Source organism: Somniosus microcephalus, chromosome 7 (genome assembly GCF_052327205.1).
Source record: "Somniosus microcephalus isolate GS21.2 chromosome 7, FLI_Smic_1.0, whole genome shotgun sequence".
Lineage (NCBI taxonomy): Eukaryota > Metazoa > Chordata > Chondrichthyes > Squaliformes > Somniosidae > Somniosus > Somniosus microcephalus.
Genome location: NC_140993.1, coordinates 100,116,993 through 100,131,034, shown reverse-complemented (window position 1 = coordinate 100,131,034; position 14,042 = coordinate 100,116,993). Strand labels below are relative to the sequence as shown.

The window sequence follows — 14,042 nt, the reverse complement described above, 5'->3', positions numbered from 1 at the left end:
GTATCTCACGATAAACACTCACAAAGGTCTTTACCAGTATAATCGACTGGTATTCGGAGTAGCATCAGCTCCAGCGATATGGCAAAGAGCGATGGAACAAGTCCTGCAAGGGATTCCGAGGGACTCGGTGTTACTTGGGCGACATCCCAGGTGACAGGTGAAGATGACAGTGAACACCTTGCCAACCTAGAGCAGGTGCTCACTAGACTACGTGAACATGGGCTATGAGCCAATCGCCCCAAGTGCGAGTTTTTTAAGAAACAGATATCGTATTGTGGCCACGTGATTGATGAAGAGGGGTTACATAAGTCCCCTGATAAAATTGAAGCGGTAGTTAAGGCTCCAGCACCTGAAAATGTGTCGCAACTGAGGTCATTCCTCGGACTGGTGAATTACTACCATAAGTTTTTGCCGAATTTGTCCACAATTCTGCACCCAATGAACGCCCTACTACAAACAGGAGTAGCATGGAAATGGAGCGATGAATGTAAGCGGGCCTTTCAGAAGAGTAAGGACCTAATCACTTCAAGAGAAGTATTGGCTCACTACAACCCATCACTACCGATAAGACTGGCGTGTGATGCGTCTCCCTACGGCATTGGGGCGGTACTGTCACATAGATTCCTTGATGGTTCAGAGAGGCCGATAGCTTTTGCGTCACGCTCGTTAACTCCAGCCGAGCGGAACTACGCCCAGATTGACAGAGAGGCCCTCAGCCTGGTGTGGGGGGTGAAGAAGTTCAATCACTACCTGCACGGTCAGAAATTTACTCTACTTACTGATCATCAACCTCGTCTCCATTTTCAACCCTCAGAAGGGCGTACCGATAATGACAGCACAACGGCTACAGAGGTGGTCCCTTTTCCTAGGGGCACACCAATATGACATCGAGTACAAAGGAACTAAACAGCATGGGAATGCTGATGGATTGTCGCGCCTACCGTTGCCGACGGTGGAAGAACAACTGGCAGTGGATCCAGTGGAGATATTCCACTCGACCATCGTCGAATGTCTCCGTGACGAATGCAAACATAGAAAAGGAAACACGAAATGACGCGACACTCTCCTGGGTCTATGATTTAATGGTGAAGGGATGGCCAGCACATGGCGAACCACTGCTGCCAGCATTCTTGCCGAGAAGAGAACAGCTGTCAGTGTGCAGAGGAACCTTGATGTGTGGATCCAGAGTAGTAATTCTACCCAAATTGAAGGATAGAGTGCTCAATGAGCTTCATGAGGGTCATCTGGGAGGGGTAAAAATGAAGAACTTAGCCAGAGTGTTTGTGTGGTGGCCGGGAATCGATAGAGAAATCGAAGAGATGACCAAGAGCTGTACAGGATGCCAGAAGGTCCAAAATGTCCCACCACAAGCCCCTCTACATCCATGGGAGTGGCCCTCATCTCCATGGCAAAGGGTGCACATTGATTTTGCTGGTCCATTTATGGACTCGATGTTTTTAATTGCGGTGGATACACATTTAAAGTGGCCAGAGGTAATAAAAATGTCCTCAACCACCACAGAAAAAACTATCAGTCTTACGAACCATATTCGCCAGGAGTGGGCTGCCTGAACAGATTTGCTCCGACAATGGACCACAGTTTGTGTCTGAAGAGTTCCGGAGGTTCTTAAAGAACAATGGTGTTAAGCATTACACATCCGCCCCATATCATCCAGCCACTAATGGATTGGCCGAGAGGTTCGTTCAAACATTCAAGAAGGCTATCAAGGCAATGACTAATGAAGATATACCCCTACAACACAAGGTGGATAACTTCTTGTTTGCCTGCCGGAATGCGACACATGCGGTTACCAACCAAACTCCAGCCATGATGTTCTTCAATCGAAGACTACGATGCCGCTTGGATTTGGTTAAGCCAAACATCAGAAGAGATGTGGAGAACAGGCAGTTTCAGAATATGAATGAAAGACCGACCAGGAGTTTTAAGATAGGTCAACCAGTTTTGGCCCGGGACTACCGCAGAGAAATGGCAGCCAGGAACAATCTGTACACGGCAAGGACCTCTAATGTATACCATGGATGTTGGAGAGAGCATTGTAACATGCCATGCTGACCAGATTCTAGAGTCACTGGGAAACGTCAACTCCACAGCACGATCTGATACACCTGGCGATGAAACTGAAGTACCAATTGCATCTACCTCAGAATCGGTGATATTGGAAGCAGATGAACCAAACAATGACATTGATCCTGACTCAACTTTGCCAGAAGAACCTGATACCCCAAAGAGGCGTTCTCCAGACAGAATCAGGAAGCCTCTCAAAGACTGAACTTATAATTGCTTAACTTCAACTAATGTATCTAGCAACTGTAATTGTAAATATGTTATTTCATTGTTAATCGAATGTTATGTGCTGTTTAGCTAAAAGGGGAGGAATTATAGTGTATGTACTTTGCAGAAGGAACTATATTCTGCAGCCCCTGTATACTGCAGTACCAGTAGTGACCACCCCTGTATATAAGCCTGTGTAGTAACATTTGCATAGTAGTTCCAGGTTGTCTCCATTCAGTAAAGGCCTGTTATAACCGACTCCTGCTGTCCGTGTCTCAATTAAACACGGACATAATAGAATCCAGGGGTCAAGGGTGTTTTTTTTTTTTTTTTTTTTGAGGAGCGGGGTGATGACGGCCGATTTGAAGGCGAGGGGGACAGTACCCGAGGAGAGAAAACCATTAACAATGTCAGCTAACATGGGAGCCAGAAAAGGAAGTTGGGTTGTCAGCAGTTTAGTGGGAATAGGGGCAAGGGAGCAGGAAGTGGGTCTCATGGACAAGATGAGCTCAGAGAGGGCATGAGGTGAGATTAGAGAAACTGGAGAAATTTTCCACGTCATGTACAGTTTTGTAAGATTTTAACATAAATGACACATTTAGCCTTTGGCACCATTTTGGTGCAGTGCATTTTGTATTTCAATTCTGCAAATTCTTCATATTAACTTTGGACAGTTGATGTGTATTCATTATGCGAGACTAAAAACAGATGTTTTGCAACATGGATAAGAATATATTACATTCTTGTGATGAGTGCGCTTTTCTCCCCCCCACCTCCAAATAGCAAACAATTTCTAATATCAATAAGCCATCTGTGAACAGGAAAAAAAAAAAAATGGGCCAAATCTTACTGGAAAAATAACACGTGTTAACAACGCACACCATTATTAATGCACAAATCAGCCAGCAAGTTCAGGGTATAAGTGATACACCGTGAGTTGTGAATCGCCAGAACTTGCTGCTTGATTTACAGGGCTCTAAACGGCATCTTGTCCTTAGCCTCCCCATTATTTTAAGAGCTTGCTGGATTTGCACATGAACTCCCTATTAAACTCACAGCAGAAGGTTAGGGCTGGTAATGAAGAGCATTTGTACCCTTTTAATGTGATAATTGTTAATGCAATGCCAATCTACCAGAACGGGACATTTTAAATATTTTACTTCTTGTCCCAGCTTTTCTTTCCTTCCATTCGCCCTCTACTTTCTTTCAACTTTACTTTTTTCTAAACGGAGAAAAAATTGAGAGATCAAGTTCTATGGCTGTTTTCCAATGACTCCAGGGTTTCAAAATTGGTTTCTCAATGGCTGGAAAACCAGCCCCAAAGGCATCAAATGAAGCAACCAGGTCAAACCTTTTGACTTTTATAAAATTTCAGCACAACATTTGATGTTCTGGCTGTTCAACGAAATAGAACTCAGGAGCAGGAACATTCAATTTTTTTCATCATTTGCCAGCTGTTTCCCTGCCCGAGATCAGCTAGCTAGGGATCGAACCTGGGACCGTCCTAGTATACTGTACATGGCCGAGTACTACACCTCATGAGGACATGGACCAGAGTTCAGAAGAGGAAAGGTGGACAGCAGTTTTGATTTAACTACTTGACACAAGAGAGGGGAGTGTGTGGAATAACACTCGGAGACAGTGGAGCTGGATGGGAGTCAGCAGATTCAAAAAGGGAGAACTTTGGGCCCAGCCAAACATAGCTAGATAGTCTTTTTCTGATCCTGTATATTCCCAGGTTTGGAATAACCTGCTAAGCAAGGTAATAAGAGACAGAAAAGCATAAAATACAAATAAGATGTGGTGATGCAAGAGATAATGTACTAGAGGGATGGGCCAGGTGGATATCTATCATCCCTGAATTTTCTGAATCCTTTCAGTTTAATATGACAGAACAAAAGTCAGATCTCACTCTCCATGCTAAATATAACACTAGCAGAAGATTTTGAAATTTTTCAGTATTTGCTTTGAACCCACTTTTCAGTGGTCTTTTTGGGCTTCTCTATCTTCAGCATGGAGACTGAAAAGCATGCAGACAGAAAAGCCTTGGAACCGTTCAGCTTTTGAAAAATACATGTGAATATGTAACTGGCGTAATATCAAAAGCGAACAACATAATACCCATCATAATAATGGGATATATAATTTTACTGTCGGATTAACACTGCATTGCACAATTATGGTAGATTGATATAAAATATGACAAATGCATGAATACATTGGCTCAAGTAGCGTTCATTCACTGCCTTCAACATTATATACATTTCAAAACATAATTGGAGACTTACCACATTTTCCTTTGACCGAAGTACGCCTAGCTTTCCAAATCGAACATGAAATGGCGAGCATTGGTAAGTGCTGTCTTGCTGTTGGACCACAATCACATCTATGCATCCAGAGAGTGTTGCAGGATTCAATCCCTTATACAGTTCCTTGACTGTTACCAGTAACTGTCCAACATAGTTCATGGTTTGGGACTGGGAAAAAAACAGAAACCCAAAAAACATAAGAAAAACATTGCATGTATACAACTAAATATTTTTTGTGCTGTGCAAAAGTTTATCCATTTCCATGCTTAACTCTGAGCACATCGTAAGAACATAAGAAATAGGAGCAGGAGTAGGCCATTCAGCTCCTCGAGCCTGCTCCACCATTCAATAAAATCATGGCTGATCTTCTACCTCAACTCTGCTTTCCTGCATTATCCACATATCCCTTGATTCTCTTAATATCCAAAAATCTATCGATATCTGTCTCAACAACTGAGCATCCACAGCCCTCTGGGGTAGAGAATTCCAAAGATTCACCACCTGCTGAGTGAAGAAATTTCACCTCATCTCAGTCCTAAATGGCGACCCCTTATTCGGAGACTGTGACCTCGAGTTCTAGACTCCCCTGCCAGTGGAAACATCCTTCCTGCATCTACCCGGTCAAGCCATGTAAGAATTTTGTATGTTTCAATGAGATCACCTCTCATCCTTCTAAACTCGAAAATGTAGGCCTAGTCTACGCATTCTCTCTTCACAGGACAATACCCCCATCTCAGGAATCAGTCTGGTGAACCTTCGTTGCACTCCCTCTACGGCAAGAATATCCTTCCTTAGGTAAGGAGACCAAAACTGTACACAATACTCCAGGTATGGTCTCACCAGGGCCTTATATAATTGCAGCAAGACATTTTTACTCTTGTACTCAAATCCTCTTGTAATAAAGGCCAACATACCATTTGCTTTCCTAATTGCTTGCTGTACCTGAATGTTAACTTTCAATGATTTGTATACAAGGACACCCAGGTCCCTCTGAACGTCAACATTTCCCAATCTCTCACCATTTAAAAAACTCTGCTTTTCTATTTTTCCTACCAAAGTGGATAACCACCTCCAAGTGTCACACCATCCTGACTTACAAGTATATCGCCGATCCTTCATCCTCACTGGGTCAAAATCCTGGAACTGCCTACTTAACAGCACTGTGGGAGTACCTTCACCACACAGACTGCAGCGGTTCAAGGCGGCGGCTCACCACCATCTTCTCAAGGGCAACTAGGGATGGGCAATAAATGCTGGCTTTGCCAAGAACACCCAGATCCCATAAACAAATTTTAAAAAACTTCACATTTCTCCACATTATATTCCATTTGCCATGTTCTTGCCCACTCACTTAGCTTGTCTATATCCCCTTGAAGCCTCTTGGCATCCACCTCGCAACTTACATTTCCCACCCAGCTTTGTATCATCAGCAAACTTGGATATATTACATTTGGTCCCCTCATCCAAATCACAGAGATTGTGAATAGCTGAGGCCCAAGCACTGATCCTTGCGCACCCCACTAGTTACAGCCTGCCAACCCGAAAATTACTCATTTATTCCTACTCTGCTTTCTGTCTGTTAAACAATCCTTAATCCATGCTAGTATATTACCCCCAATCCCATGAGCCTCAATTTTGTTTAATAACTTGCGTGGCACCTTATCGAATGTCTTCTGAAAATCCAAATACACCACATCCACTAGTTTCCCCTTATCTATTCTGCTAGTTACAACCTCAAAAAACTAACCGATTTGTCAAACACGATTTCCCTTTCATAAATCAGTGTTGACTCTGCGAAATCCTATTATTATTTTCTGCGAAATCCTATTAAGTGCCCTGTTACCACGTCCTTAATAACAGATTTGTTAAAGGCAAATCATGTTTAACTAACTGAGTTTTTTGATGAGGTAACAGAGAAGGTTGATGAGGGCAATGCGGTTGACAGGTGTACATGGATTTCCAAATGGCATTTGATAATAAGCTTGCCAGCAAAGTTGAAGCCCACAGAATAAAAGGGACAGTGGCAACATGCATATGAATTTGGCTAAGTGACAGGAAACAGTGAGTAATGGTGAACGGTTGTTTTTTGGACTGGAGGAAGGTATCGTGGTGTTCCCCAGGGGTCGGTTCTAGGACTAATGCTTTTCTATATATGACTTGGACTTGGGTGTACAGGGCACAATTTCAAAATCTGCAGATGACAAAACTTGGAAGTATAGTAAAACAGTGAGGAGGACAGTGATAGACTTCAAGAGGACAGATAGGCTGGTGAAATAGGCGGATACATGGAAGATGAAATTTAACGCAGAAAAGTGCAAAGTGATACATTTTGGTAGGAAGAATGAGGGGAGACAATATAAACTAATGGGTACAATTCTAAAGGGAGTGCATGAACAGAGAGACCTGGGGGTATATGTTCACAAATAGTTGAAGGTGGCAGGGCAGGTTGAGAAAGCGGTTAACAAAGCATATGGGATCCTGGGCTTCATTAATAGAGACCGAGTACAAAAGCAAGGAAGTTATTATTTAAATAAAGGAAACTACGATGGTCTGAGGAGAGAGTTGGGTAGGATTGATTGGGGAATGGCACTCAAAGGGTTGACGGTGGATAGGCAATGGCAAACATTCAAAGACCGAATGGATGAGCTACAGAATTTGTTCATCCCAGTTTGGCATAAAACAAAAAAGGTGACTCAACCGTGGCTAACAAGGGAAATTAGGGATAGCATAAGATCCAAGGAGACAACATATAAATTGGCCAGAAAAAGCAATAATCCTGAGGATTGGGAGCAGTTTAGGATTCAACAAAGGAGGACAAAGGGATTAATTAAGAAAGGGAAAATAGAATATGAGAGTAAGCTTTCGGGGAACATAAAAACTGACTGTAAAAGCTTTTATAGATATGAAGAGAAAAAGATTGGTGAAGTCAAGCGTAGGTCCCTTGCAGTCAGAATCAGGGGAATTTATAATGGGAAACAAAGAAATGGCAGACCAACTAAATTCATACTTTGGTTCTGTCTTCACAAAGGACACAACCTCCCAGAGATGCCGGGGAACATAGGGTCTGATGAAAGGGTGGAACTGAAAGAAATCAGTATTTGTAGGGAAATGGTGTTAGGAAAATTGATGGGACTGAAGGCCGATAAATCCCCAGGGCCTGATAATCTACATCCCAGGGTACTTAAGGAAGTGGCCCTAGAAATAGTAGATGCATTGCTGGTCATCTTCCAGAACTCAATATAGACTCTGGAACAGTACCCATGGATTGGAGGGTAGCTAATGTTACCCCACTATTCAAAAAAGGTGGTAGAGAAAAAGTGGGGAATTATAGACCGGTAAGCCCGACATCGGTAGTGGGGAAAATGCTAGAATCAATTATAAAAGATGTAATAGCAGAGCACTTGGAAAGCAGTGACAGGATCGGACAAAGTCAACATGGATTTACAAAAGGTAAATCATGCTTGACTAATCTACTGGAATTTTGAGAGGATGTAACTGGTAAAATAGATAAGGGAGAACCAGTGGATGTGGTGTATTTGGACTTTCAGAAGGCTTTCGATAAGGTCCCGCAGAAGAGATTAGCGTGCAAAATTAAGGCACATGGGATTGGGGGCAAGGTATTGACTTGGATAGAGAACTGGTTGGCGGACAGAAAGCGAAGAGTTGGAATAAACGGGTTGTTTTCCGAGTGGCAGGCAGTGACTAGTGGGGTACCGCAAGGATCGGTCCTAGGACCCCAGCTGTTCACAATATATATTAATGATTTGGACGAGGGAATTGGATGTAATATCTCCAAATTTGCAGGCGACACAAAGCTGGGTGGGAAGGTAAGCTGTGAGGAGGATGTCGAGAAACTCCAGTACGATTTGGACAGATTGGGTGATTGGGCAAAAACATGGCAAATGCACTATAATGTGAATAAATGTGAAGTTATCCACTTTGGTGGCAAAAACAGGAAGGCAGATTATTTGAATGGCAATAGATTGGGAGAAGGGGAAGTGCAAAGAGACCTGGGTGTTCTTGTGCACCAGTCGCTGAAGGTAAGCATGCAGGTGCAGCAGGCGGTTAAGAAGGCAAATGGTATGTTGGTCTTCGTAGCAAGAGGGTTCGAGTACAGGAACAAGGATGTCTTGCTACAGCTGTACATGGCCTTGGTGAGACCACACCGAGTATTGTGTGCAGTTTTGGTCGCCTTATCTGAGGAAGGACGTTCTTGCCATGGAAGGAGTACAGCGAAGATTCACCAGGCTGATACCTGGGATGGCAGGAATGATGTATGAGGAGAAATTGTGTCGATTGGGCTTATACTCACTGGAGTTTAGAAGATTGAGGGGGGGATCTCATCGAAACCTATAAAATTCCATCAGGCCTGGACAGACTAGATGCAGGAAGGATGTTTATGATGGCCAGGGAGTCCAGAACCAGGGGTCATAGTCTAAGGATAAGGGGTAAGCCATTCAGGACAGAGATGAGGAGGAATGTCTTCACCCAGAGAGTGGTGAACCTGTGGAATTCTCTGCCACAGAGGGCGGTGGAGGCCAGTTCATTAAATATATTCAAAAAGGAGTTGGATATATTTCTTAAGGCTAAAGGGATCAAGGGATATGGGGAGAAGGCAGGGACAGGGTACTGAATTTGGATGATCAGCCATGATCTCATTGAATGGTGGAGCAGGCTCGAAGGGCCGAATGGCCTACTCCTGCTCCTATCTTCTATGTTTCCATGTTATGATGAACCTTTATAAAACACTGGTTCGGCCTCAACTGGAGTATTGTGTCCAATTCTGGGCACCGCACTTTAGGAAGGATGTGAAAGCCTTAGAGAGGGTGCAGAAAAGATTTACAAGAATGATTCCAGGAATGAGGGACTTCAGTTACGTTGATAGACTGGAGAAGCTGGGGTTGTTCTCCTTGGAGCAGAGAAGATTGAGAGGAGATTTGATAGAGGTGTTCAAAATCATGAGGGGTCTAGACAGAGAGAAACTGTTCCCATTGGCGAAAGGGTCGAGAACCAGAGGACACAGATTTAATGTGATTGGCAGAAGAACCAAAGGCGACTTGAGGAAAAACTATTTTATGCAGTGAAGAGTTAGGATCTGGAATGCGCTGCCTGAGAGGGTGGTGGAGGCAGATTCAATCACGGCTTTCAAAAGGGAGTTGGATAAGTACCTGAATGAAAAAACATTTGCAGGGCTACAGGGAAAGGGCAGGGGAGTGGGACGAGCTGAAGTGGTCTTGCAGAGAGCTGGCACAAGCTCGACGGGCCGAATGGCCTCCATCTGTGCTGTAACCATTCTATGATTCACTATTAAATTAGTGAATAAGACATAAAACAAGATACACCAACCCTTTGTCATTCCATAAACTAAGTTGCTTGGCCCGAATATAATCCTTAATAAAAAGTTAAAGCAACATTTCCCTAGTCTTCATCTTGATCTTACATTGCAAAGCATAACATTTTTGCTAATGTTCTTTCATGTCAAATCCAGCTAAGTTGGCTTTCAGGGATTCAATCTATGCCCATTTCGCTGATTCCAAGTTTTTGTAGTATTGCTTGCAAGCCAGAGCTTAGAAATACCTAGAATCAATGTTCCCTCTAATTTTTTTTGGGTGCATGGCCCTTTAACCCCCATTCAGGTATTGCTTATGCAGGTGCTACTGAAAGAAAAATTACGGTGTCGAGCTGAGTGCAGACATAATAAATGCACCACATAAGCCACAAGAGAGTTATGGTTCACAGACGGGTCTGTAACGCATGCTGACAGTCGTATTTTTGGAGCACTCTACTTCCTCCTGCACTAGCATGTAGAGAACATACATAAATTTATCTATGCTGAATCTAATCAGGCACCAGTTGATTTTTCCCCCCAAATTTCTTGACTTTTGAAAATTGTAAAATCATAATTAACCATCCAACTAATTTTCCTTCTTAGCACAGTGGCCTAGCTTGGAATGCTGACTGTGGCAAATTCTACAGTCAAAGGGTTTCTGTCGTTTCCTGGCTTGTTAAAAGCAAAACCCCAACTTACACAATATGAATGTTATCATGTCAATGCAGTACTTAGCCAATATTAGTTCCTGCTGTATTGTTTTTGAAACATAATTTTCAACAGTTTCTAAAATGAACAAGATAGCTTGGTAAGCCAGAGGGGGGTCCCCAGGCTCAACTCTGTGGTGACTTCAGCTGGGACAAGTGGGGAACTACTATTGACCATAAAATCACTTCAAAACATCAATTTTCAACTTTTCATCTGAAAAATGTTAAGCTCCAAAAATGGTTCAGGAGCAATTGTTTTAAAACTGAATATATACATATACACAATGAAAAGACACTATTGTTTATAGACAATGGATTTAAAAAAGTCAATCTCTGTTGTCTTTCCTAACCATTAACGAAAAAACCCCACGATTACAGATACCTCTGTTCCCACATGCTGCCTCTCACACAACAGCTGTGTCTGTTCACACTACTGCCTCTTTTCCTGTGAGCAATTCATTATAGAAAAAGCACAACTGTAAAATATTTAGATAAATTCATCACTTGCCTGAAACAAAAGCTTTGAGAATTCAATCTCCAAGTTATTTCAATGTCTTTAGGAAAAGCAAGGAAAGTCTCAAATCCTGGATGAGGGAACACAGACTTCCACCCTTCAACTCCTTTTGATATAGATTGTGGCAGGGAAATTCTGCAAACTGCACATGCTCAGAATGCACAGATGATTAATTTATCTGTTGTGATGTAAAAATATCCAGTCGAAGCACAGCTTTTGACACAGGGCAAGGCTTTCAACTAAAAACTTTAATGACAGTGTCAAAAAAGAATTCTATTGATATATATGTTATAATTTAATCGTGTTATTGTGAAATATGTAAAACATTTTGAAGTAGTTTGTTCAAAGTCTTTTCAGACTTTAGAAATTTCAGTCGCTGAGAAGAAAAATGACATGAAACATTTTTAGATGAAGGTCAACAAATCTGCTGTACAATGTCACCCAATAACCAGAGCCCAGAACTACATAGATGCAAAGTGGGTTTTTTTTTTTTTTTTAAATAGGGGAATTGCAGCGTTACAGGGAAAATGACAACCAACCAAGTCCTCCAATTGGGAAACCTATTATAGTTCCACCTACAGGCACCAACAGCAATTATATAAACAGAACAGTAGTGCAGACACAATTAACATTGAAAAATTCATCAAAGGTGTCTACAGATAATGTTCATTTTTATGTTGCTATATGTAGTAAAGTTTTGTTAACAATTCGAACCAAGCCTCACCTCATCTAGTGTGAACTCGGTCTGCCTCGAGAGGTTGAATAAATGCATGTGTAAAAGACGAGGGTCTCGTCCAGATCCTAAGGGGATGCTACTGCAGCATCCTGGGTTATGGTATCGTACAAGTAGATATAGGGCAATGAGAGTCAACACCCACAAAATGCTCAGACTGTTACTACTGAACCAGAGAAGTACCTACAACCAATGTTCCTTCCAAGGCGGCTGCACAGTAATGGGAAAGGTCCCGCGCAGGCCGTTCACCAGCTTTTACATTGCTCAGAAATTTAAAGGGACTGTGCATTAAAAGAAACAAGCTGCTCAGAACGAAGTGCAGCTTACAGGGAACACTGCCTATGTGCAGACCTGAATTTGTAACATTCAGAAGAAATTTAAAAAAATCGGCAGGTATGTGTTGTATCCGTGTGTTAATGGAGACACAGAATGCAGGAGTTGGTTTAACAGGTGTTTACTGAACAAAGTCTGGAGGTGAATAAGATACAAGACACTATACAGGCTTATATAGCCAGAGTGGCCACTACCGGCATTACAGTACACAGGGGCTCTTAAAGGCACATACACCACAATTCCTCCCCTTTTAGACAACCAGTACATAACATTTTAAGTAATCATTAATTAACATGTTTACAAGAACAATAATCTACACATTTGCTGCAGTTAATCAATTATAAGTCAGTCTCTCTGGAGGCTTCCTGACTCGGTCCGGGTAACGCCTCGGTGGTGTAGTAGGTTCTTTTGGAAAGGTCGATTCGGCTTGAATGCCAGTGTTGGGTTCATCTGGTTCCAGTATCACCGGATCAGAGGTAGATACTATGGGTATCTCTGCTTCATCATTAGGCGTAGAGTGTTGTGGGGTAGGTTGTCCCTTTTCGGATGACTATGATCTGGTCAGCATGGCGCCTTATTATTATGCTTTCTCCAATGTCCACGGTATACATCAGCGGTCCTAGTCGTGTGCAAATAGTTCCAGGCTGCCATTTCTCGGTACGGTAGTCCCGGGCCAAAACTGGTTGACTTATCTGGAAGGTTCTAATTGGCATTTCATTCATGCCTTGAAATTGCCGGTTCTCTACGTCCCTTCTGATGTTTGGCTTGATCAAATCCAGCCGACATCTTTGTCTTCTATTGAAAAACATCATGGCGGGAGTTTGGTTTGTAACCACGTGTTGCATTCCTGTATGCAAACAAGAAGTTATCTACCTTATGCTGTAGATTTATGTCTTCATTACCCATGGCCTTTATGGCCTTCTTGAAGGTCTGGACAAACCTTTCAGCCAATCCATTGGTGGCGGGATGGTATGGGGCGGACGTGTAGTGCTTAACCCCATTGCTTTTTAAGAACTTTCTGAATTCTTCGGACACAAATTGCGGTCCATTATCAGAACAGATCTGTTCAGGCAGCCCATTCCTGGCAAATATGGTCCTTAATACTGTGATGGTTTTTTCCGTGGTGGTGGAGGACATCTTTATTACCTCCGGCCACTTGGAGTGTGCATCAACCGCGATTAAGAACATTGAGTCCATAAATGGACCAGCAAAGTCGATGTGTACCCTTTGCCATGGAGACGAGGGCCACTCCCATGGATGTAGAGGGGCTTGCGGTGGGGCGTTTTGGACCTTCTGGCATCCTAGACAGCCCTTGGTCATTTCTTCGATGTCTCCATCGATACCTGGCCACCATACAAACGCTCTGGCTAGGTTCTTCATTTTCACTCCACCCAGATGCCCCTCGTGAAGCTCCTTTAGCACTTTATCCTGGAGTTTGGGTGGAATCACCACTCTGGATCCACACATCAAGGTTCCTCGGCACACTGACAGCTGTTCTTTGCGAGAATGCTGGCAACAGTGGTTCGCCATGTGCTGGCCATCCCTTCACCGTTAAATCGTAGACTCGAGAGAGAGTCGGGTCATTTCTCGTTTCCTTTTCAATGGTAGAATTTGTTACTGGTAGACATTCCACTATGGTTGAGTGGAACATCTCTACTGGGTCCACTGTAGGTGCCTCTTCTACCGTTGCCAACGGTAGGCACGATAAACCGTCAGCATTTCCATGCTGTTTTGATCCTTTGTATTCTATGTCATATTGGTGTGCCCCTCGGAAAAGGGACCACCTCTGTAGCCTTTGCGCTGTCATAATGGGAACGCCCTTTTT

General features: G+C 43.0%; 1 protein-coding gene across 4 annotated transcripts in view; it reads right to left on the bottom strand.

The window, feature by feature from the left end:
• Positions 1 to 14,042, bottom strand: part of lpin2 (lipin 2) — a 119,503-nt gene that overhangs the window by 71,281 nt on the left and 34,180 nt on the right. For all 4 annotated transcript variants that reach the window (XM_085992792.1, XM_085992793.1, XM_085992790.1 and 1 more), the window contains exon 2: positions 4,581 to 4,769. In XM_085992792.1, coding sequence (XP_085848918.1) covers positions 4,581 to 4,760 — 180 coding nt within the window. In that variant the 5' untranslated portion in view covers positions 4,761 to 4,769. The remainder of the gene's footprint in view (positions 1 to 4,580; positions 4,770 to 14,042) is intronic.